The sequence below is a fragment of the Anabrus simplex genome, chromosome 12 (assembly GCF_040414725.1).
Source record: "Anabrus simplex isolate iqAnaSimp1 chromosome 12, ASM4041472v1, whole genome shotgun sequence".
Taxonomy (NCBI): domain Eukaryota; kingdom Metazoa; phylum Arthropoda; class Insecta; order Orthoptera; family Tettigoniidae; genus Anabrus; species Anabrus simplex.
Window position 1 is genome coordinate 52,609,343 of NC_090276.1, and position 24,258 is coordinate 52,633,600.

General features: G+C 40.5%; 1 protein-coding gene across 1 annotated transcript in view; it reads right to left on the minus strand.

The window, feature by feature from the left end:
* Nucleotides 1-2,538: 2,538 nt before the first annotated feature.
* The window catches only part of LOC136884185 (multiple epidermal growth factor-like domains protein 11), a 48,728-nt gene continuing 27,008 nt past the window's right edge, over nt 2,539-24,258 (minus strand). The window contains exons 3-5 of the mRNA XM_067156222.2: nt 12,010-12,147; nt 5,603-5,767; nt 2,539-2,781 (exon numbers count right to left, since the gene is read on the minus strand). Coding sequence (XP_067012323.2) covers nt 2,690-2,781; nt 5,603-5,767; nt 12,010-12,147 — 395 coding nt within the window. The 3' untranslated portion in view covers nt 2,539-2,689. The remainder of the gene's footprint in view (nt 2,782-5,602; nt 5,768-12,009; nt 12,148-24,258) is intronic.

A 24,258-nucleotide genomic window follows, 5' to 3' on the forward strand; every position in this document is an offset into this window, starting at 1 on the left:
AGATGCCCAATACCGCAGCCACAAAAGTTTTCGGGCAACGTGTGAATCACACACACGACAGTTCATTTCAATACTTTGCATTAAGTCCTTTTTGATTTATGACTTGCTCCAAGCGTTTAGACATGCTGTGACTGCGTTTTCTCGTGTAATATGGAGTTATTCGTCTCCATTCTATCCTTTAAAGCTTGCCTTGATGTCACTGGCATTTGTCTTACATTTCTCTCCAGTTCATCACAGATTTTCGATAGGGTTTAAGTCCGGACTCTGAGGAGGTGTATGCAAAACTTTAGGGCAATTATACACCGTCCCTACCAAACTCCATGGAATTACAGCCCTTGAAAGGCCTTGGCCTTCCAAGCGACCGCTGCTCAGCCCGAAGGCCTGCAGATTACGAGGTGTTGTGTGGTCAGCGCGACGAATCCTCTCGGCCGTTATTCTTGGCTGCTATCTCACCGTCAGATAGCTCCTCAGTTCTAATCACGTAGGCTGAGTGGACCTCGAACCAGCCCTCAGGTCCAGGTAAAAATCCCTGACCTGGCCGGGAATCGAACCCGGGGCCTCCGGGTAAGAGGTAGGTACGCTACCCCTACACCACGGGGCCAGCTATACAACGTCCCTAGTCTAACAATATCCAATTTATGTTTCGGGTCATTGTCTTGATATAATTTGAACTTGCCCGAAAGGCCTAACTTTTCAGCACATTCCGGTAAGTTCTACGCTTGTTCATTTTACCTTCAATGAATACTGATTCGCCCACCCCCGACGAAGACATGGAGCCCCAAATCATGACACCTTCACCTTCGTGTTTAATTGTGGGTTGCAGATTCTTGGATTGAAGCTCTTTATGTGGTTTCCTCCAAACCATAGTTCTTCTGTTTGAAGAGAACATCTGCACTTCACTTTCATCCACAAAAATTACTTTATCCGAGCAACCGACAGGTTTATTTATGTGCTCATTCGCGAAGCCCAATCTTTTATTTCTATTTTACTCATTTACCATGGGTTTCTTCCTGCTCACTCTGCCACTGTACCCTTCTCTTCTGATAATTCTCCGCATATTCTTGGAGCACTGCGGAAGAAATTTTCGTTGCCGGTAACGTTGGATTTTTCTAAATTTTTCTTACTACTCCAGTTTCCTCTCTTCAACTCAGCTTCCTTGGTCGCCCTCTTTTAGGTTTGTCTTCATTGTTATTCTATCTTCTCTGTTGAATCTTCTTATAAATTCACCTACAGTAACAAATTTGTAACAATGCGTCAATATCTCTTTCAGAACGCCCTTTAGCATGATGGAAAATAACAAGTTGTCTCTTTTCAAATATTGTATATTTTTACTTTCCGCCCCATCGTAAAGTAAAACGTTGGTGTTTATAGAACACAAACGAATCACATAATGAGCTTGTTCTGCCGACTATTGCCCCCTCTCCCACCTGTTCCTGTCCGCGCGACAAGTGCCCGAATATTTACGTGGCTGCATATTGTAGTGCCTTATAACTAAAATTGCATGTAGTTAATTACATTTTACGGTGACTTATGTTTGCTACATTGTACGTCAATATTCACATTACTAAATGGACTGGCAATTTGGGCTTCAAATGTTGGAAGACTACTTTAAAATAAAAAAAACATAATAGGATGGTCGAATACTTTTGTGATTCAGTGTACGTGACTTTAATGTAGAAATAATAATTTTGATTTCTTAAATGATAATGAGCTATGGAAGCCTACGTTCATTAATTGACGAATTTTTTTTTACAATCTGCTTTACGTTCCACCGACACGATGACGGAATACGAAAGGGTTAGGAGAGGGAAGGAAGTGGCGTTGGCCTTAATTAAGGTACAGTCTCAACATTTGCTTGGTGTGAAAATGGGAAACCACGGAAAACCATATTCAGAGCAGCCGACAGTGCGGTTCGAACCCACTATCTCCCGGATGCAAGCTGACATTTACGTGACCCAAACCGCACAGCCACTTGTTCGGTACGAATGCATTTCTTGCAACGTACAGGCTGACCCAGAAGTCCGTTAACATTTGACGAGGCAATACTTAAAGGAATATTGGAGGTACAAAGGTTATAATTGACACCCATGATTGGCGTGACATGGGGTTTTAGTGACACCGAAATAAAGTAGACAGAATGATCAAAAGATGGCGCTGGACAGCAACACGTCAGGTACAAATGGCCATACACAGGACATGGGGTTTTATTAAGTGCACAAAATGAACAACAGATGGCGCTGGACAGCAACACGCCAGTGATGCCGCATGAGACCTGTATATGGTATAAAGGGATTTGTCGTGAGAGGGAGCGTCAGATGCGCCTGCAATCGCGGCATGTCAACGTTACCAGAGAAGGAACTGTTAGGAAGCTTTATTTACTGTATTTTGGTGTCAATAAAACCCAATGTCACGCCAATTATGTGTCTGTTATTACCTCTCTACCTCCAATACTCCGTGAAGTATTGCCTCATCAAATGTTAACGGACTCTGGGTCATCCTAGATAATGACAAGAAAATCGTCACTCAGCTGTAGGAAAATAGACTCCAGCATAACAATTTATTCAATTATAAAATTTGTACCTGGTTCAGAATATCAGGTCAGTTGTAAATATTTACATTTAACAAATATAATATATTCTTTGGTTGTCATATTTTTATGCAAGTGGAGACGTGCGGCACGTTGCTGATGCTACCGAACTCCGGCGTGGACGAGGGCTGCGAGCGCGATGCACAGGAGCCATCTGTTGTGTGCAAGAAGTTGACTTCCAGCTGCTGGGGACACTGAAACCAACAGAGTACTTCTTATGGTCTGTCTTACATGGCGTGGCTCAAGGCGTGTAGCCTGGTATTATGAGGAGAGTGTTCTGAATCAGAGTCCTCAAGTTACATTTATTGTCCTGGAAGAAAGTATAGATACTCGAGTTAATACGCTAATGAAAATGTATCCTTCGTCCCACAATTTATCTTATCTTATTCTACATTTAATTATGTGGAGTAGAAATTTTTATCGTACCCAGTTAAAATTTGAACGCAGGCTGAACAAAGAAAAGAGCCGTTATTTTTCCATTTCCAACGGAGCACTCACTTTAAAAAATCATAACTTTAAAAGTATTGATCTGATCGTTACCAAACTTTAATACGTCTTAAAGTAACTTATTGCTGATCTATAGGGCCCGGATGTTTATGCAGTATTAGGTTACAATGCAAACTTTCTGAAGCGAGTAACAAGTAGAGTCTATCTGCGCGACGGTAATGTTGTGAGGTTTGCATAAACATTAGGGAGTTCTAATGGGCCCCTAATGTTTATGCAAACCTCACAACATTACCGTCGCGCAGATAGACTCTACTTGTTACTCGCTTCAGAAAGTTTGCATTCTAACCTATTACTGCATAAACATCCAAGCCCTATTGATCTATATAAAACGTTTTTATTTCATCTGATATTTGTGAAAAAGGTTATTGTAAATTTTGTGAAACAACACTTTCTCATTACTGGGCGATCATAACCTTAAAAAAATATCGGCTTGTTATGAAACTCACGAGAATGTGAGGCTAAAATTAAAATTGCTTTTGCCTGCATACGATTGTAGATTTTAGAAATTCGACCTCTGTGATGTTACGTCATCTCTACCTTGCTCTACGGACTTGAGGTCTGGACCCTAAAGGAAAAGGAAATGTGCAGATTAAAAGCATTTTACCTGTGAACTTGCGGAAGGATCCTGTGATTGAGATAGACAAATAAGGTCACAAATATTGAGGTAATGAGGTGAACGGGAAGAAGGAAGGTAATATTAAATACTGTCAAAACCAGAAAACTGGAATATCTACAGTAGTTTATGTGATGCAGGAGTGACATGCCATCTAATGCAGCCTCGTCGTTGAGGGGAAGATACAAGGCAAAATATGACGCATTTTTTGTATTGGTAATCTGAAGAAATTCTTTGTGATATCTGAAGCCATCTCTTTCTAGTTTCGACTCAGGTAATATACAGGTGTTAGGTTCTCACACTGCCGAAACTCATTTTGAATAAATAAATAAACTATCTGAAAGAAGGAAACATATGGTAACATAATTTTACCTAAAAAGAAACAACTTAGTTAAAAATAGAATGGCATACAACAAGTGCCTGCAGTCAAATACTTAGGAGAAAGGGTCCTAGCAAGCAAGAGCGAAACTTTGGACATAGACACCAGTTGCACCAAGTTACAGAGAGCCTATCATTCCTGTAAAAGCATCTACACATCCATGTACCTCTCCAAGAACCTAAAGCTGGAGCACTATAACTCAGACCCTCTGTACTCTACTCCTCTGAGTGCCTGTTGATGAATCGAAAGGGCCCTCTCAGGAAAGTAGAACTTAAAGAGAGGAAGATCTTGAGGAGGATACTAGAACCCGTAGGAGAAGAATATGGCACCTACAGGATCAGACACAACGACGAGATCTACGAACATCAGGAAGACATAGTTACGTGTATAAGGAAACGGCGACTGGCCTTCTACAGGCACATGGCCCACCTGAAACCCTGCAGGCTTGCCAACAGAATCCTCACAGTGACAAATAGGGGAAAGGCTTCCAAGACCAAGTGGATCACCTCAGTAAAATCAGACCCAAAGGGACTGCAGATCCCATTAGAGACCACAGAGAACCGATCTCAGCACCGGCAGGCCATCCTACAGGGAATCTTCCCACTGTCCCTCACAAGCAAAAAGAGTTCACGGACCACCAGACCTGAGTGGACGGATGTGAGGAAGCAGGCCAAGAAAAAGCAGATCATAGCTAAGGGTTAAGACGACCTCCGTGGTCCATGGTAGGCCGAAACGACCCGAAAAAAATAAAGACATATTTCTTTCTTGAAAGAACATTATCAAATTCTATCAAATCGCACTCAAAAATATTTAGAAATGCATAAACATTTATGTTTATTAATGTTTAAAGCCTTAAAAATTTGAAATGTGGCAATTAGCCTTACCTATGATTCCAGTTCTTTACTCATGTCAATTACATAAATAAGAAAATATAAAGGTCCAATGACAGTACCTTGCGGGACCCCCTCCTAATCATGACAGGTTCTGATAACGCTTCACCTACTCTAATTCTCTGAATTCTAGCTTTTAGAAATTTAATTACCCCATTCAATCACGCTTTTGTCTAGTTCAATAGCCCTCATTTTAGTCAGTAGTCATCTAGCCTATAAGAAAGCTTTGGATAGGTAAATAGTGATGCAGTCTATTTCACCCTCTGAATCTAAAGTATCTGATGTATCTTGCTGGAACCCTAGAAGTTGAGCTTCACTGGAATAACATTTCCTAAACCTGAACGGCCTTCTCTTAAACCAGTTAGTAATTTCGCAAACGTGTCTAATAACACCAGCAAGATAAACAACAGATACCAAGCTGACTGTCCTGTAATTATCGACTTCATGGTTGTCACCGTTTCCCTTGTTCACTGGCAATACTATTACAACTCACCATTCATTTGGTATCGCTACTTCATCCAAAAAGTAATTAAATATTTCAGATATGGCACTATATCCCAAGCCATAGCCTTTAATATATCCCCATAGATCCCCGGTTGAGAACTACTACACTACAGTCATCTCACCTGTGACCACAGTAAGCTCCCAGTTGTTACTGATATGGTCCGTCACACATTTGCCATCGTACTCGTAGGAAATTCCTCGACACACGCAAACTCCCAGGGAGGGACTGCACTCCGTACTCTCCTTGCACTGCGCTCTCTCCAAGCAGGGCTCACCCAGCCTGCTCACTGGAATCAGCACAACAAAAAACTCGTGTCACTGAAGTTCACATACATGAAATGTATTTATTACTGGATCCTCCTATTGTGGATATTGAGGGTCATAAAAAGAAAAATGAATAATCAGATAGGAAACCTGCTTTACTATCGACTAAAGGTAATATAACTAATATTTACAGTTAATTACAAGTCACTCGAGTTCTAGTTTTTCACTTCACTCAGTTTGTGTTCACTAACTTGGTCGAACACACAGCCCTCTGGGATATCGAACTTTTGCTCTTGAATACGGCCTCTCACAACTCAGTGTCGTTACCAGGGCAGTTCACTCCACAGCCAAGAACTCGAATCACTCGTTGGTAATAAACCTTTGAGTGACTGTCTCGTAACTCCAAACTGAGTCGCGACTCTTTCGTGACTGACTGAAGACTAACTTGTGCTCTGTAACTTCGCTTTTCAGATAGGCCAGTGGAAGATTCTAGATAAAGGACTTGACAGTTTTCATTTCTGCCAAAGAGGGTAGAACAGAATAGACCTGTAACTCAATGATCAATTTCGGTACCAAGCCACAAGGCGCTAGTAGTTTCAGTCCAAAATTTGAATAGCGCCACAGTGCACATTGAGCGCAGTACCTTACAGTTATTATCAACAGATAGCGCAGAGAAGAAACATCCGGCGCAGTAACGCACATCCGGTTATGTTTACAGCTCCCCCCCCTTTCGTCGTTTATAATGTAGTTCTACTACTTCCATGCCCAATACTGTACATTGTAATTCATATATTTTTATTTTCAAGTACTTACTATGTTGTAAATAATGATCTAATACCCCTAGTTCTATGGCATACTATGTTATTGAGAACATAACCTCACACCTCAAAGCAGCTTTAACTTCAAATGAATGATTGACACATTAACACAAAGCTGATATTATAACAAATAAGAAATCCCTTCAAAAGCAAGACAGCACAGCACACCACATGCAAGAGAATGGGCTATCACATCAATATCCAAGTACCACATGAAATTAAAAATAACATAATTAAAGGCACTGAGACAGGAGATATATAGAAATACATTGATAGAACCATTCAGCTTTCAGCCCCTGAGGTGTACTCAAACAAGAAAGGTTCGACAAGGTTAATCGATTGGGTAAGGTCGGATTCAATGCAATTCAGCAATATTACCTCCATAATACTTAATGTGATACGACTAACTCTTTGTCAGAAAGGCACACTGATTGAGATTAGACTTGAAATACTTCACTTCGAGCCAAACTGACTTTAATTATTAATATCGCTTATTTCATGCCTATTTGCGTGCCATCTATAGAACCTGTCTACAACTATCTACACGTTGTGAATGATCTCCAGCGCCATCTAATATTTTGGACAGGAACTACCTGAAGCTAGCTACAGATTGGAACCATAAGCCCCATTAAACTTTCTCTGGGGTGATTTCTACATTCTTGACCCACATTTGAATTGTGCTGCTACCTGGTGTGGACGTCAGAAAATTGATAAAAATCTGCTCTGTTATATTTGGAGTTTATATGTTGTCAATAATGTTATTGTTTTTACGTCCCACTAACTAGTTTTCCGTTTTTCGGAGAAGCAGAAGGTCCGGAATGTAAATCAAGTAACAAGTCTACAAAATATAGCGCAAGAAATAGGACTCCAGATATCATTCGAAAAGACTGAGGTAATGGTAGCAGATCCACGGATTTTTTCTAAAATGCTATTTGTTCGGGGCGTTGACCTAGATCGTTTGCCCCTACTTGCACCATATCTGTGAGGAACCTGCGAATTCATTACGGAAGCGTAAAGTGTTGAATGTGAGGAAAGGAACGTTAAGGACGACACAAACACCCAGTCCCCAGGCCAGGGATATTAATCATTTACAATTAAAAACCCCTGACCCGGTTGGGAATCGAACCCGCGGCCACAGGGTGACAGGCGTGCGCGTTGCCCCCTACGCCGCGGGACCAGACAGATCCACTGGTAATAAACCACATAAAAGTAAATAACAGGAAAGTAAAAATAGGGGAACTATTTAAATACCTAGGAGAAATTATAACTTACTACTAGGACGCTAAAACCGCATGACAAGAAGGAAGTACAATAATTTATTTATTTATTTAAACATATGCCAATAACATAGACATTCTCCATTTATAGGTGGATTTTATAAAACATAATACACACTATGAAGAATATAAATTGTAAAAAACAGGAAAATACTATTCAAAATATGAAAAAATAAGGGAAAGAGAAGAAACAAACAGGAGAATGCAATAAATTCAGTAAATTTAGCATAAATAGTTTTATACACAAATACAATTTTTCTAAAATAGTATTTTAACAAAAACCTGTTATTGGCCTACCCAATTGTTATTTACACTAAGTAGTGAATAATACAATAGTACAATAGGAGATAGTAGGTTCGAACCCCACTGTCGGCAGCCCTGAAAATGGTTTTCCGTGGTTTCCCATTTTCACACCAGGCAAATGCTGGGGCTGTACCTTAATTAAGGCCACGGCCGCTTCCTTCCCACTCCTAGCCCTTTCCTGTCCCATCGTCGCCGTAAGACCTATGTGTGTCGGTGCGACGTAAAACAACTAGCAAAAAAAAACAAAACAATATTTGATCTTTTTTTTATCAGAAGATGTTATCTATGTGAAAATGCAGTTTCCACATGATGCACGAATTCTCGAAGAGTCATTGTGAAATCAATTCTCGGATTACATACAGCAATTTTTTTAAAAAAGATTTCACATTCTGACTATTGGAGAATTTTTGTGGCTCAGTGTTTTACAGTATTCACAATAAAATGTAGGTCTTGTCCGTAAATTTGTACTATCCACATTAAAATTCACTCTGTCATTTTTGCAGATAGTTCAGAAAGTTTACAATGTCTCATTGAAAGAGTAGCATTCACTAGCCATGAATACGGCCTTGACATTAATATAAAGAAAACCAAAGTTATGGTCATAAGTAAAAACTTTATCTCTGCATGCCATCTAGTAATTGACCATAAATCTGTTGAACGAGTCCGGAAATACACTTATTTCGGTACCATCGTTAATGATCAATGGGATAATTCGGTTGAAGTGAAGTCGCGCATTGGAAAAGCTATGACTGTGTTCAACAAGCTGGGAAAAACTGTTTAAAAGTTGTGACTTAACACTAGTTACAAAAATGAGACTTCTTCGCTGCTATGCATTTTCTGTTCTCTATTATGGTGTTGAAACATGGACTTTAACGAAGTCGCTCAGTAAAATATTAGAGGCCTTTGAGATGTGGCTATACTGAAGGATGATAAGAGTGTCATGGACAAATCATGCCACAAACGCAGAGATCCTTCGAAGAATGAGAAAAGATAAGGAAGTACTGATCACTGTAAAAACGAGAAAGCTACAATACCTCGGTCACATCATGAGAAACAGAAATAGGTACCATCTACTGCAAGAAATCCTGCAAGGAAAGGTACCCGGAAAGAGAGGTGTTGACAGGAGACGAATCTCCTGGCTAAAAAACCTCAGAGACTGGACTCTCAAGACATCGGCAGAGTTACTCCAGGCAGCTCACAACAGAGAGAAAACAGCCGAGATTCTTGCAGTAGATGGTACCTACTTCTGTTTCTCATGATGTGACCGAGGTATTGTAGCTTTCTCGTTTTTACAGTGATCAGTACTTCCTTAAGGTTGACAAGAAGAAGAAGAAGAATAAGAAGAAGAAGAAGAAGAAGAAGAAGAAGAAGAAGAAGAAGAAGAAGAAGAAAACTCACTATCATCACTCACATTATTTACAATTTTGTACAAAAATATTTGTTGCAGAGTACTCCTTCTGCTAAAAAATGAGCATGATTTACACACAACAAAAATGTCTATTGATAAAATTAAAAAAAAAAAGATTAGCCTACCAGACGGTGGTTCAACCAGAGGTGACATAAGGAAGCGAAACTCTTTTTAAAGTCACTCAGAGAAAGAGAATTGACAAAATTCTAAAACTAGAGAGAAGAATAGCTAGAACATGCGTAAATAAAAAAAAATGTCATAACGATGAACAATGGGGGACAGTGCCAAATGAAGCGGTGTACATAGAACTGGAGCCCATCAAATATACTATACGGAAGAAGAGGATCTCTTTTTTAGGTCACATTGTGAGGATAACAGAATCCAGATTACCAAGAAAAAATATGGAGAAACTCTGGAATCTGAAACAACAAGTAGGATTGATTGAGGAAATTAGAGATGATATGGAAGAACTAGAAATAATTCTGGACGATTTGCAAAACAAAACAGAAAATTTAAAGAAACTGAAGAACATAAAAACTAAGATTTAAACCAAAAATAGACGAACGAGATAAGCTCATCGGACAAAAAATTATTATCGGTACACTTTATCTTGGTGCATTTACACCCTAGTGCTGAATCGGTCGACCTCGGCAATCTTCGAGATTCGTACTGGCAACCTTTGAAACACAAACTATGATTCGCTTAAGCACTAAGCATCGTTGTACGACATCTGGTGTACACTTTACGTACTAGTACAGTACTGTACTACAGAATTCACGCTAGGAACAAGATTCGCATCGAGAAATGTTATATAATGTGCATGTGGCATAGTTGTTGGCTTAAGATAATAACGGTTTAGAAACTTCATATCGATCGATCATAATCTCGATTCAATTCAGATTTCATTTTCATTCAGTTGGCAGCACTATCGGAGCCGGGACAGCTCCCTCCTTACTCCACACCCCCGTACACCAATGCACCAAGATAAAGTGTGCTGATAATACTTACCCCCTGGAGAAATCATTATACGCATCATTTAATAACATGTAACTGGGCCTCTGGACCGCCTGGATTCGGTTAGGAAGTGAGTCTTCATGGTTGTGCGAGTACGTCACATCCAGGTTAAGGCACTCGCTGAGGATCTGATCGCGGGGATGCTGATGTCGGCATTTTACCCGCTGTTCCAACATGTCCCACAGACTTTCAATGGGGTTGAAGTCCGGTGATTTTGCAGCCTAATCGAGATGTAATAGGGTGGAGGAGTGTTCATAAAACCAGGCACATGTGTGTCCAGCCCGATGAACTTTGGTGTTGTCATCTTGAATATTCGGGGTATCAATAGCATACTCATCATGCAGATCTTGACTGAAAGGCAACACCTCATCATCCAGAATGTTTAAATAAACATCCTGGTTCATGTTAGTGGTCGCCTCAGTGAGCAGGCCCAATCAATGACACGAAAAACATCACCAAAACGTCACAAACCCACCTCCGGCTTGAACCTGACCTATCACACATCCAGGATGAAATGCTTCATTTGGCCTTCAGTGCACTCGACGACGTGTGTCATTGGAATGCAGGCAAAAACATGATTCGTCAGACCTCATTACGTTGCGCCAGTCAGCTACTGTCCACGCTCGATGATTTCTAGCCCACTGAAAACGCGCAACTTTGTGTATCTGTGTGAGCAATGGCCTCATGCGAGGTGACTCTAAATGCTCATTGCATGCACTTCCCGTCGCAATGTTCTCGCGCTAACAGGCTGGGTTGGACCTTCATTCACTGACTGCAGCAATTCCTGTCGGGTTTGGAAGCGATTTTGATTCACAAGTCGTGAAACGCGTCTCCGGTCCCTCTCAGTCAGGATCTTCTTCCGACACCAATTCTGACGTCGTGTTTCGTGGCCACGTGTAGTACACTACTGTTTATAGACACGTTGAACATTCCTCCGCGAAACACCAACAAATCCAGGAACTTCACGCACCGGACGGCCATGAGCACGGCCAAACACGATTGCCCCTTTTTGCCACTCTGTCCCATCGTTACATCTACCCGTGTTGACGTACAATGTCCGCTTGCAACATCAATGTCTCACTGATCGCTACTGCAGAGGCAATGCGCCGGGACTCGTTCGCTGCGCCATCTGTACAGGCTTAACGATCCATCTGCGCATGCGCACGAGGGTGACTAAATTTTTGTCCCGTGAGCTTACAATGAAAAGGGTATTTATAGATGAGGAACGACAGAAAGGACCAGAACGAATAAAAAGTTACTGGGCAATTCGGAAAGGAAACGTATCGAAGAAGATGACCGGGTAAGGATTGATTTAAGTGGTTCAATGAGACCGTCAAAGAAGAAGAATAATACATATAGATGAGCCTGACAATTTTCAAACAGGAAATTCCTTAAAACCTAATTTAACTCGGTACCAACCTACACAAACTGAGTATCCAACATACCTGGAAGGCATACACTCCTGTCCCTGGCCATGACGTAACCCTCTACGCATTCACATTCCTTGCTAAAGCGGCGACAGTGGGAGTGGGGTACCGTACACTGGACGTTCTCCTCACAGTACCCCTTCAGGCCGTCCGCCACTGAAACAAGAGCCACATAAAATTAACAACCATCAATAATATATATACAGAATATAACAAAAATACGGGGGAAATCTTAAGAAAGTTAGAAAAAGGAATATGTTATTTTTAACAGCAAGTGCTATTCAGGTTCGCCATGATCACAGATGTGCGATGAGAGTGCCCCGCTCCATAAACGCGGGAAGAGCCAAGAGCAGCTGACTTCTAGTAGTTTGTGTTGTAAAGAGTAGATGGCGATATGCAGAGTGAAGGAACAAGCAAAGCCACAGTAATGTACCTGGCCGAGTACAAGCAATACAAGCCTACAGTTCGTCATTCATTGTTTATGCTGTGTCCCTCAAGAAACTTTTATCCTCCATGACTACAGGTAGTAGCCAAACAAGTATTTAGCTATCACATTACAAAATCTTTGATTTCATCTTCTGATGTAACTTTGATTGACCGTGAGAGATCCAGGATCTAGTTCGGTCGCTTATTTGTGTACACTATCAGCCGTCCTGCATAAGCAGTCCGTTGCCCAGGGTACACCACGAGGAGGTTATCTACACGTCGCAGTCTCTCCAATGACTTGGATACCTTGAATGCATACTACACGAAGTGGAGACTTCGCCCGAATCCCGCTAAGACAGAAGTATGCTCATTCCATCTGTGTAACCAAATAGCTCACCAAAAGCTCAACGTTGTGTTCTGCCAACAAAGAATTAAACATAATTTCAACCGTAAGTACCTTGACATCACCTTAGACCGTTCTTTAACACACAAACAACACCTGGAAAATACAAGTCAGAAACTTAAGTCAAGAAACAACATCATGAAGAAACTAGCTGGTACGACATGGGGAGCTGATGCATCCACACTACGCACTACTGCCCTCACCATGGTTTATCCAGTGGCTGAATATTGTGCCCCGGTGTGGCAACGTAGCGCACATACTAGGAAGATCGACGTCCATTTGAACGAATGTATGAGAACCATAACAGGCACACTAAATCCACCCCAATCCCGTGGCTACATACCACCTCCGGAACTGAGACGACAGGAAGCAACTATACGCGAGTGGAAAAAGTTACACCATCCTGATCATCCACAGAATCTCCCAATCCATGAGGTCCTTTCTGACCTACCTCCCTCATCGTCTTAAATCAAGGAAGCCATTATGGCATGACATAATTGGCTTCAATACCCAGGAAAAATGGCGTCAAAGCTGGAGCTCTGCATGTGTGAAACACCAAGACATCCAAGACCCCACAACTGGACTCCCAGGATTTCACCTGAAGAGACACCAATGGTCTAAACTCAACTGTTCAAGAACAGGCCACGCTAGATGTAATGCCATGATACATTAGTGGGGAAATCGAGAATCCCCTGCCTGTGACTGCGGAGCCCCTTTCCAGTCAGTGCAGCATATTATTGAGGAATGCCCTCTGAGGAAGTATGGTGTACCAGCCCAAGATGTCATGAGTGCTTCACCCCCCTTCTTAGAATGGCTACAGCAGCTGGACATTGATTTGTAAATGTTAACGCCACCAACATTCTTGTCCTTGTATATAGTGTAAATTTTCTTTTTTTATGTATACTTGCCATACGATAAATAAATTTAAAAAAATAAATAAATAAATACAAAATAATGAATTTTGTTTGCTACTCATGCCCGAACGAAATGAATATAATTAAACGTATTTACTCAGTTATGAAAAATAAGCAGCAATGTTGCAGTGTTGATTTACTTTCCTTAGATTGTGATTCCTTTTCCATATTCCTCTTCGATTTTCTTTACCGCCTGTTCTATGTAAACACTGAAAAGGAGAGGGGACAAACTACAGCCTTGCCTGATATTTTTCTGGATTGCTGCTTTTTTTTAATAGCCTTAAATTATTATCCCTGCAGACTTCAAAATGGCGCAGTACACAAAATGATCCCTGTGACTGCGGTTCTTTTCAAGATCTGGATCATCTGCACCATTGCCAATGTGTCCTGTGGACACACAACTTGAAGAGTTTCACGTAGTCATTGTCATGGTTATAGTGCCGTATATGGTCGTTATCATTACCAAATACATGTCGAAACTGCTCAGAATATTCCCTTTTCTGTGCTCATCTACTCTTTATTTATTTCTTGCTGGTTATTCAGGTTCCTAGCGGGCAGATTTTTGATTCACCGCCACCTCGAATCTGAAACGTTGCCAGTTGACGACGAGAGATGGCAGCAGGGTATGCTAGCTCGTTGTTCAGAACTTGGCCTCCTGAAACCCACTCAACGCCTGTTAATACTAATTGACCTTTTGCGCAGGAAGGCTGTCGTTTGTTACGAATTAGGTGGACCTCATTTAATCTCATCTGGAGAGCGAAATGGCCTGCTTCTCCTCGTTCTCCAGCTGGACTTCGGGCCGAACTGGTTATTCATGTTCTTTAAGAGGAGATATACAGTACATACCAGTCTGTGTTCTGTTCTAATATGCAGCAGCAGGAACTACAATAAAATAATAATAATAATAATAATACATGCTCTAAAGCAGTGGTTCTCAACGTTTGTAGGCCTGCGCCGTATCCGTAATATTTTTCAAGGGGCTCCCCCGACCCCCCTAATGAATCATTGATTTACACAAGTTCTACTTTTCTGTTATGTTTATTATCTCAATAATATTTTGTAATGATTTTATTATTATTATTACTAATATTATGAGTGCTTAATACATAATATTACATGATTCAAAGTAATAATTATAATGTAAACACTTTACAAAGAAAGTCACGAATAACACAAATAATAATACAATAAGAGAGTAAAACAAATTACAGTAAATATATTACGAAGGAAGCCTCCGTGGCTCAGCCGGCAGCGCGCCGGCCTCGCACCGCTGGGTTTCATAGTTCAATCAATCAATCAATCAATCAATCAATCAATCAATCAATCAATCAATCAATCAATCAATCAATCAATCAATCAATCAATCAATCAATCAATCAATCAATCAATCAATCAATCAATCAATCAATCAATCAATCAATCAATCAATCAATCAATCAATCAATCAATCAATCAATCAATCAATCAATCAATCAATCAATCAATCAATCAATCAATCAATCAATCCTGATCTGCATTTAGGGCAGTCGCCCCGGTCTCTCCATGTGAGATTTATGCCGGACAAAGCGGAGGCGGAACAGGTTTTTCTCCGGGTACTCCGGTTTTCCCTGTCATATTTCCTTCAGCAATACTCTCCAATATCATTTCATTTCATCTGTCAGTTATTAATTATTGCCCCAGAGGAGTGCGACAGGCTTCGGCAGCCGGCACAATTCCTATCCTCGCGGCTAGATGGGGGCTTCATTCATTCCATTCCTGACCCGGTTGAATGGCTGGGAACGGGCTCTGGATTATCATAATTCGGAGGATTCTACATTTACTTCAATTAGTATTTCAATCTAAATCATTTGATTCGATTTTTAAGAACAGCATTAATGATTTTTCAGTGTTTGGTCCCAACTGTGATAGTGCACACCTGAGATCACTTTCAACATCTCGTCGTGCTCGGTATTTTGATTTGATGTAACCCAGCGTAAAAAAAAACCCAGATCCACATAGATATGTCAATGGAAACTGCACAAACAACCTCGCAGCTTGCATAACAACTTGTGGGTATATTAACAAAGTATCCAAAACATTTTAACAGTCAAGTGTAGAAACTTAGCGTTTTCTTCGGAATCACGCTTTAGGTCGATTGCCTGCTCCTGAAGGCAAGCAAGAAAAAAATTCAGTTCTATTTTGAACGGATTTCGTGTCAACTGAAATTGTCAGCTATCTGAAGTAATCTCTGGAAAGTAGCGTCCAACTTCGGTTTTCAAGGATGGCAAATGTTTTGATATCAAGCTCTTCAATTCACCTTTCAAATTTAATGGAAGATTTCGTGCGTCGTCAAGAAGCGCATTAAGTATAATAATTTTAGTAAAAACTTTTTTCTTCGCGTACGATTTTGCGGTGGTGAAGATAATTTTTTGTAGTAAATTCTTTGTCGCAACTTTTTACTGTTTGGAAAAATTAGTTTTTTGTTTTTTGTTTTTTGCGCTCACCACACCTCCCCGGAAATTCTCCAGTGGGGCGCACCCCCAGGTTGAGAACCTTTGCTTTAAAGGGTATCCCTTGTTGCAGCAACCTCATTGAGGTGATCCCTTTTGCTCTAAACAAGAGGCGCAGATCATTCTGATGGCCATGATTTTGAAACCGGACTCTCTTGGGCGCCCTCTTGCCGACAACCTTTCCTTCGTAGGCGATACGAACAAATAATAATAATAATAATAATAATAATAATAATAATAATAATAATAATAATAATAATAATAATAATAATAATAATAATAATAATAATAATACCGAGCTCGATAGCTGCAGTCGCGTAAGTGCGACCAGTATCCAGTATTCGGGAAATAGTGGGCTCGAATCCCACTGTCGGCAGCCCTGAAGACGGTTTTCCGTGGTTTCCCATTTTCACACCAGAAAAATTCTTGGGGCTGTACCTTAATTAAGGCCACGGCCGCTTCCTTCCCACTCCTGTCCCTTCCCTGTCCCATCGTCGCCATAAGACCTATCTGCGTCGGTGTGACGTAAAGGAACTAGAAAAAAGTATAATAATAATAATAATAATAATAATAATAATAATAATAATAATAATAATAATAATAATAATAATAATAATACGATTGATTGAGTCAATGAAGAAGACTCAAATTTTAGTAAATCTGTTTCGAATGGACGGGAAGAGGCTGACAAAAATATTTTTTAAAACACTTGACAGTAGACCTAAAGTTTCCGACAAATAGTTCAGGGAGGTAAGAAAGGATCTTGAGCAGTCTGGATTAAATCGTGAAGACATCATAAACCGAGCAAAGTATAGATCAGTGATCGACAGCTTCAGAGGCTTCCAGGACGAATAGAAACTGAATAGGGGATGTGCAGAGGAAACATGATAGGCTGACAAAGAAAGAATATAAATATTTTGGGCTGCAAAAAAAGGCTTCCAGTAATGTGTGATTGTTGTTTAACGTGGGCTCAAATGGCCGTAAACGATAATAATAATAATAATAATAATAATAATAATAATAATAATAATAATAATAATAATAATAATAATAATAATAATATGCTTAACATAATTTCAATCTCTTTCGATGTTAAAAGATATAAATGTACAAAAATGTCGTATTAAAATGGATTCTTTCAGAAAAAAAGATTCGTACGTATACATTTTCCCCGTTACACGGAAAAGCATAGCAATAATGGATATGTTTTAGGACTTGAAAGACGAGAGGGCGAGTACAGACTCTTTGGTTGGTCTTACGACATGCAGGGATACCAAAAAAATGAAGTGCCAAGATGCATTTCTTTTACAGTTGGCTTTACTTCGCACCGACACAGATAGGTCTTATGGCGACGATGGAATAGGAAAGGGTTAGGAGTTGGAAGGAAGCGACCATGGCCTTAATTAAGGTACAGCCCCAGCATTTGCCTGGTGTGAAAATGGGGAACCACGGAAAACTATATTCAGGGTTGCCGACAGTGGGGTTCGAATGCAAGCTCACAGATGCGGGGCCCTAACCGCAAGGCGTACTCGCTGGGTGCCAAGATATTGGACCGCCTCTCAAAAATATACAGTCACTCCCATAAATATTCGGCCACTAATAAAATCCGCGAAAAAATTATGGCAGTAATGCCACCATGAGCAGAATGTGAAACCAATCACGTCTAAGTAATGGAACTTCATGTGGTTGCTTATGCCGAAGAGGAATCACGAAGCATTGATGTACAGTATGATGTTAAAGGAAGGACATTGCGCACATGGGTGATATGACACGCCTCAAATATATTCGGTCACCTGGAAAGGCCTGGATTGCCGCTGTGTTCATTCACAGAGACAGGGCAGATAGTGTTGCAAAACGTTCAGTTCAGTAGTGCGGTGCCGCAAGGCACGTCGTGCCGGAGTAATTTGCTGCACTGTTCTAGACTGGTATCAAATGGGGAGCAAAAGACATCACAATACCATGTTTCAAGAACGCCAGCACGTGATATTCCATCATGCTCGAAGTAAATCGCATAGAAAGATATTGCAAATGCTTAACATAAGCAGAATAATAGTTGGAGATAAAATCTGTCAGGGAGTGGCGCTTGTACAACTGCCCGAAAGTTTTGGAAACTCCACCACAGTCACCCGACCTGAACCCCATTGAGAATGTGTGGAGTCGAATGAAGTCAGCCTTAGAATTGCGGCTGCCAAGTTCCCTCATAGTCTTGAAGAGGAGACTGCTACAAGAATGGGCGGCATTAAGGCCTGATTATATCAAGAAAGGTGAACCTACAAAGTACTGAATCTGTAATAGGGTTGTGAATTATGCGAGTTGATGTTGCTTTTTGTATAGTGACTGAATACTTTTGAGACGGCACTGAAATTATTGATTTTATTTCATGTACGACAGATGGCGTACTAATGACTGTCAGAAGAATTTGACTTACATCACAATATTTGTAGAACATGGTATTATGTTTTCCTACATGTTTCGTTGCATTATACATTATCATTAATAGTGTAAGAATAACTACCCAATAAAAGCGTGTCAAAAATCAGACTGACCGAATATTTATGCATGTATGTGGAAGAATTCCTAAGCTTATCTTACGATGCATTAGGCAAACATTTTTAAGACGCCATTTGATGAACACAAGGTTACCGCTATACTGTGTCGCAATAAATTCCAGAAACAGTACAGGAATTTAATGGGGCATTTTGATAGGCTAATAAAAAGTGTTAGTCACCGCTACCTGCAGTTATCATGCATCCTCTCATACGCGTAACAACTTGAAGAAAAATATGTATCGAACTACTTCTATGGCACGCATTGAATTCAATGTTTGCAAAAACAAGACTGAGATTTTACTACACTGGACTCTAACTAATATTAGATCGATAGCTGCAGTCGCTTAAGTGCGGCCAGTATCCAGTATTCGGGAGATAGTAGGTTCGAATCCCACTGTCGGCAGCCCTGAAGATGGTTTTCCGTGGTTTCCCAATTTCACACCAGGCAAATGCTGGGGCTGTACCTTAATTAAGGCCACGTCCGCTTCCTTCCAATTCCTAGGCCTTTCCTATCCCATCCTCGCCGTAAAACCTACCTGTGTCGGTGCGACGTAAAGCAAAAAAAAGGGAATCCAGCTTGTAGTCGTGACCTTAAATAAGCAGAAATGAGCTCCTATGCTATTAACTGGGCGCCAACAGTGTGTGTCATGGATTTTATTTCGAACTGTGGCATAAGTTACAATAGTATGATGACATAAAAAATATAGCACTTTACGTGTGATCTGAAGCAGAAACTGGAAACTGTAGACTAGCTTTCCCAAGGTTCTTCGCAAAAAAAAAAAAAAAAAAAAAAAAGAAGTCCGCCTCTGAGGTGTAGTGATTAACGTGATTAGCTGCCACCCCCGAAGGTCCGGGTTCGATTTCCGGCTTTGCCACGAAATTTGAAAAGTGGTACGAGGGCTGGAACGGTGTCTACTCAGCCTCTGGAGGTCAACTGAGTAGAGGTGGGTTCGATTCCCACCTCAGCTATCCTGGAAGTGGCTTTCCGTGGTTTCCCACTTCTCCTCCAGGCAAATGCCGGGATGATACCTCACTTAAGGCCACGGCCGCTTCCTTCCATCTTCCTTGTCTGCCCCATCCAATCTTCCCATCCCTCTACAAGGCCCCTGTTCAGCATAGCAGGTGAGGCCGCTTGGGCGAGGTACTGGTCATCCTCCACAGTTGTATCCCCCGACCCAAAGTTTGAAGCTCCAGGACACTGCCCTTGAGGCGGGAAAGGTGGGATCCTTCGCTGAGTCCGAGGGAAAAGCCAACTCTGGAGGGTAAACATATTAAGATAGAAGATAGAAGATAAAAAAAAAACAGAAAAACAAACAAACAAACTGAATGTGTTGTTGGATGTGGTACAACTGTTTATGATATCGAAAAGGAAGGAAATGCTATTCGATAGATACACCCGATACTGTACTGAACTAATGCTTGTAAATTTGTTGCGTGACGTAAGTAGGTCTTTGTTCAGCTAGAAATCTAGGATAATTTCATAGTGAGTAATAACATGGGTGAAAAATCGGGGACTAATTTTTCTGCATGTCTAATATTTTTGAATGAATACTACATTATAACTTGGTATTTAAGAAAGTACAGCAGGTATTCATAACAGAAATGGACAAGATCATAAAGTCTATCAAGCTATTTGCTTTACGTCGCACCGACACAGATATGTCTTACGGCGATGATGGGAGAGGAAAGGCCTAGGAATTGGAAGGAAGCGGACGTGGCCTTAATTAAGGTACAGCCCTGTCATTTGCCTGGTGTGAGAAAGGGAAACCACGGAAAACCATCTTCAGGGCTGCCGACAGTGGGGATTGAACTCACTATCTCCCGATTACTGGATACTGGCCGCTCTTAAGCGACTGCAGCTATCGAGCTCGGTAAGTCTATCAAGAAAATAGACAACAGACCAACTGCCCTGGTATTTGCTGATGATCTGCTGTTATGGGGAGAAACAAGAGCTGAAGTACAGAAAAAGCTGACTGAGTGGAACAATGTGTCCAATAAATTTGATATGAAGATGGGTAAAACAAAGATCAGAGAAATGACCTACCGAGCTCGATAGCTGCAGTCGCTTAAGTGCGGCCAGTATCCGGTATTCGGGAGATAGTAGGTTCGAACCCCACTGTCGGCAGCCTTGAAAATGGTTTTCCGTGGTTTCCCATGTTCACACCAGGCAAATGCTGGGGCTGTACCTTAAATAAGGCCACGGCCGCTTCCTTCCCACTCCTATCCCTTCCCTGTTCCATCGTCGCCATAAGACCTATCTGTGTCGGTGCGACGTAAAAGCAACTAGAAAAAAAAAGAAAAGAGAAATGACCATCAAAAGGAAAGGAACAAAACTAGAATCAGTGTCTCACTTCAAGTACCTGGAAAGCACAAATTCGAACAACACTGTCAAGCAGGAAATACTCAGCAGGACACAGAAAGCATCAAAGTTTTGCAATAAATTCCCAAACCTAATTTGGGACTGCAAAATACCACCATGTACCATTTCTACTTCATATACATTCTCACATATGGTTTAGAGGGTTTAGAGGGACGTACTTTGCTAAACAATGACTATAGCAGAATTCAGGCAACAAAAACGATATAACTTAAATTAAAACTATAAATCAAATTAATCGAAAGTACAAAAATCTGAAATGTAAACAGGAGGGTAGCTGTCCTTATTAACCAGTGCAATAAAGAAGTGTAGGCTTCAGTACTATGGGCACATTATGAGCATGAAGAGTGGGAGACCTGCCAGAAAATTCATTGATCTTAGTGTCCAAGCGAAAAGAGCAAGGGGAGACCAAGGAAACGCTAGATAGTGACAGTGAAATCGGATTTGGAGGAAAGAGGTCTCAAAAGGTGTTACAAAGATTGGACTTCCTTCTCAATTCAGTCCATATTCTCGATAATTTGGGACTCCTACGTGCAAGGACTGGCCGGATTAACGAGAGTCTACTCTAGACAAATTCTTCGCATACAGTCATTAGACTGCCCTTCCAATCGCAGCTGTTTGGCGAGATGTAAGTTGGGAAATTATCCATGAATGTTCATTTGACTGTCCTTCCAGTTTCGCCCATTCCACCGGACGTTAGTAAGGAAATTTTTCACTTACAAAGATTGGACTTTCTTTTCAATTCACTCTATATTACGGGATATAAGGAGGGAAATGCTCTACTCAGAAATGTTGAACTGCTCTTCCGAATCATTCTACTTTACTTTCCTTAGGATAGAATCTGCCTTTCCATTACACCATATATAAGAAAAGGCTTCGTCCACATAAAAACGACGGATACCTCATCCAATAGAGTCGGTTGTAATCAGGGATATTATCTGTGTACAATCATCCGGCTGCCCTTTCCTCTCTCTCGCTTTCTCTCTCTTATCGTTCCCTCATTTCTGAGGATGGTGATCTCCGAGGAGACTATTGGTCAGTTGTGTCCATCTCTTGCGGTCCTCAGGCAGACGTGCTGCACGAAAGATATTCAATCCAGTTATACTTTTGATAATGTTCGACCATCTAGTGGAAAGTCGTCCACTATCTCTCTTGCCGGGAACATTTCCGAGAATGATCAGTTTTTCTAAGCTGTCATTTCCACGTCGCATAGTGTGTTCAAAGAATTGTAAAACTCTTTGTTTGAATATTGATGATTATTTGATTCTGAGACTATTCTTTACTGGACTTAGGTAAGAAAATTCTGACCTATAAACATTGGATATCCCTTCCAGTTCCGACCATTTTACCGGACGGAAGTACAGAAATTCTCCACGTCCAGACAATGAACTCGTTTTCCAAACCAAACCAGTCCGTATTACCAAAGGTAAGTGTGGAAATTCTCCACGTACAAACACCCCACCCATTCCAGTGTTAATTCATTTTACCGAATGTAACAAGGTATTGTTCAAGGAAAGACAAGGGCCACGAAGGGCGTGAGAATGAAAGACTCCTTAGACTTCGCCAACCTGATACCGTCAGGGTCGGAAAAGAACAAACGTTGACCAAGGGAGATCAGAAAGAGAAGTTGAAAGTGACGAGCCGCGTACAACTAAGTGGAAGCAGTGCCAGGCTCAGCTAGAGGCCAGGTACTTCTTACGACAGGCAGGGGATGTACCGCCTCATGCGCAGGGTTGTACATATACTGCAGAACACTCCCAGGATTAACCTAGTAAGATCGTAGGTTCGCCCTTATACGTCAAAAACTGCTTTTTTTTCTTTTCAATTTTCTGTGGAATATTATTTCCTCTTGAATCCGGCGCAAAGAAATTACTTATCACCACTACTTTAAAAGACGTGTTTGTGCCACTTGTTGCGTCTCAGTCTATCATGTTTGGTGCTTCTTTTAAAAAATGTTCATTTTTATAAAAGGTTGTCATCATCATTCAAAAACTTTGAAGATATTTGTGAAGTAGTGTATATTATTCATATAAACAGCCCTATTCTATGACGCAAATAATTTATCTTTCAAGGAATAATTTGTACCTCAAAATTAGAAAAACTGATGTTAATGATTAAGAAATGCGTAGAATACGTTTTCATAACAAAGAAAAGATACCTTCCATATATTCGGGTAAACCAACACATAAAACTGACCGTCGCAAAAGACTTCTATTATTCATATTAACATCCTGTGAATAATAATGAATGTATGTCACGTATGCAAAATTCTGTTTTAAATAGAATTCGTATTTGAATGCATTAACATTAAAAAGAAATAGAGTTAAGTGCTACCATTTGTTGTTGGATAAGAGATGTAACTGTTGTAATGGTGGGCTGTCCTTCAGCGATCATATTGGGTTAATAAAAAAGGCGAAGTTCTTGTGTTTCTGCATTTGACTATCTGAGAGGCGATTTGTGGAACTAGTGCATAAATATGGGAACCAATGCAGTAAATAATGTTCTAAATGAGAAAGTGTATTTGTGAGTGACACTTATAACAGTAGATAATAGAAGTATATTTCAGATTTACAGAACGGAATATTTTAGAAGGTTAAAATCTAGTAATAATCAAAGAAGTATTTAACTATATCAGTATTGCAGTACTTGGGCAGCGGTTATGTTGGCACTCGACTTTGAGAATGAAAAGAAGAACAATAAAAGTAACTAAACATTAACCTTTTAAGCCCTTTTAAAAGTATAATTATTGTTAAATAGAGCCTTATGATTCTGTGGAACATAGAAGAAAAACAAAATTGGCTGGTAGACCCCTCACTTATTCGTGTGACAACATTCCTCACCAAATATCGTGGTGCAAGATCCATAAATCCTGCGAAGCAGAAATATTTAAAGGAACTGTTGGATTGTGTTCCACCAATTCATCATGCATACTACCAAACATTAAATCTGTTGCAGAATCAGAGAACATTTCTGATGAGACACTTTTTGATGATAAAATGACTACAGTACTGTTAAAAACATATCATCATCATCATCATCATCATCATCATATTCTAAAGGTCGTCGCAGCCATAGATGTCTATCTTGAGCCAGTATTTTTCAACCCAGT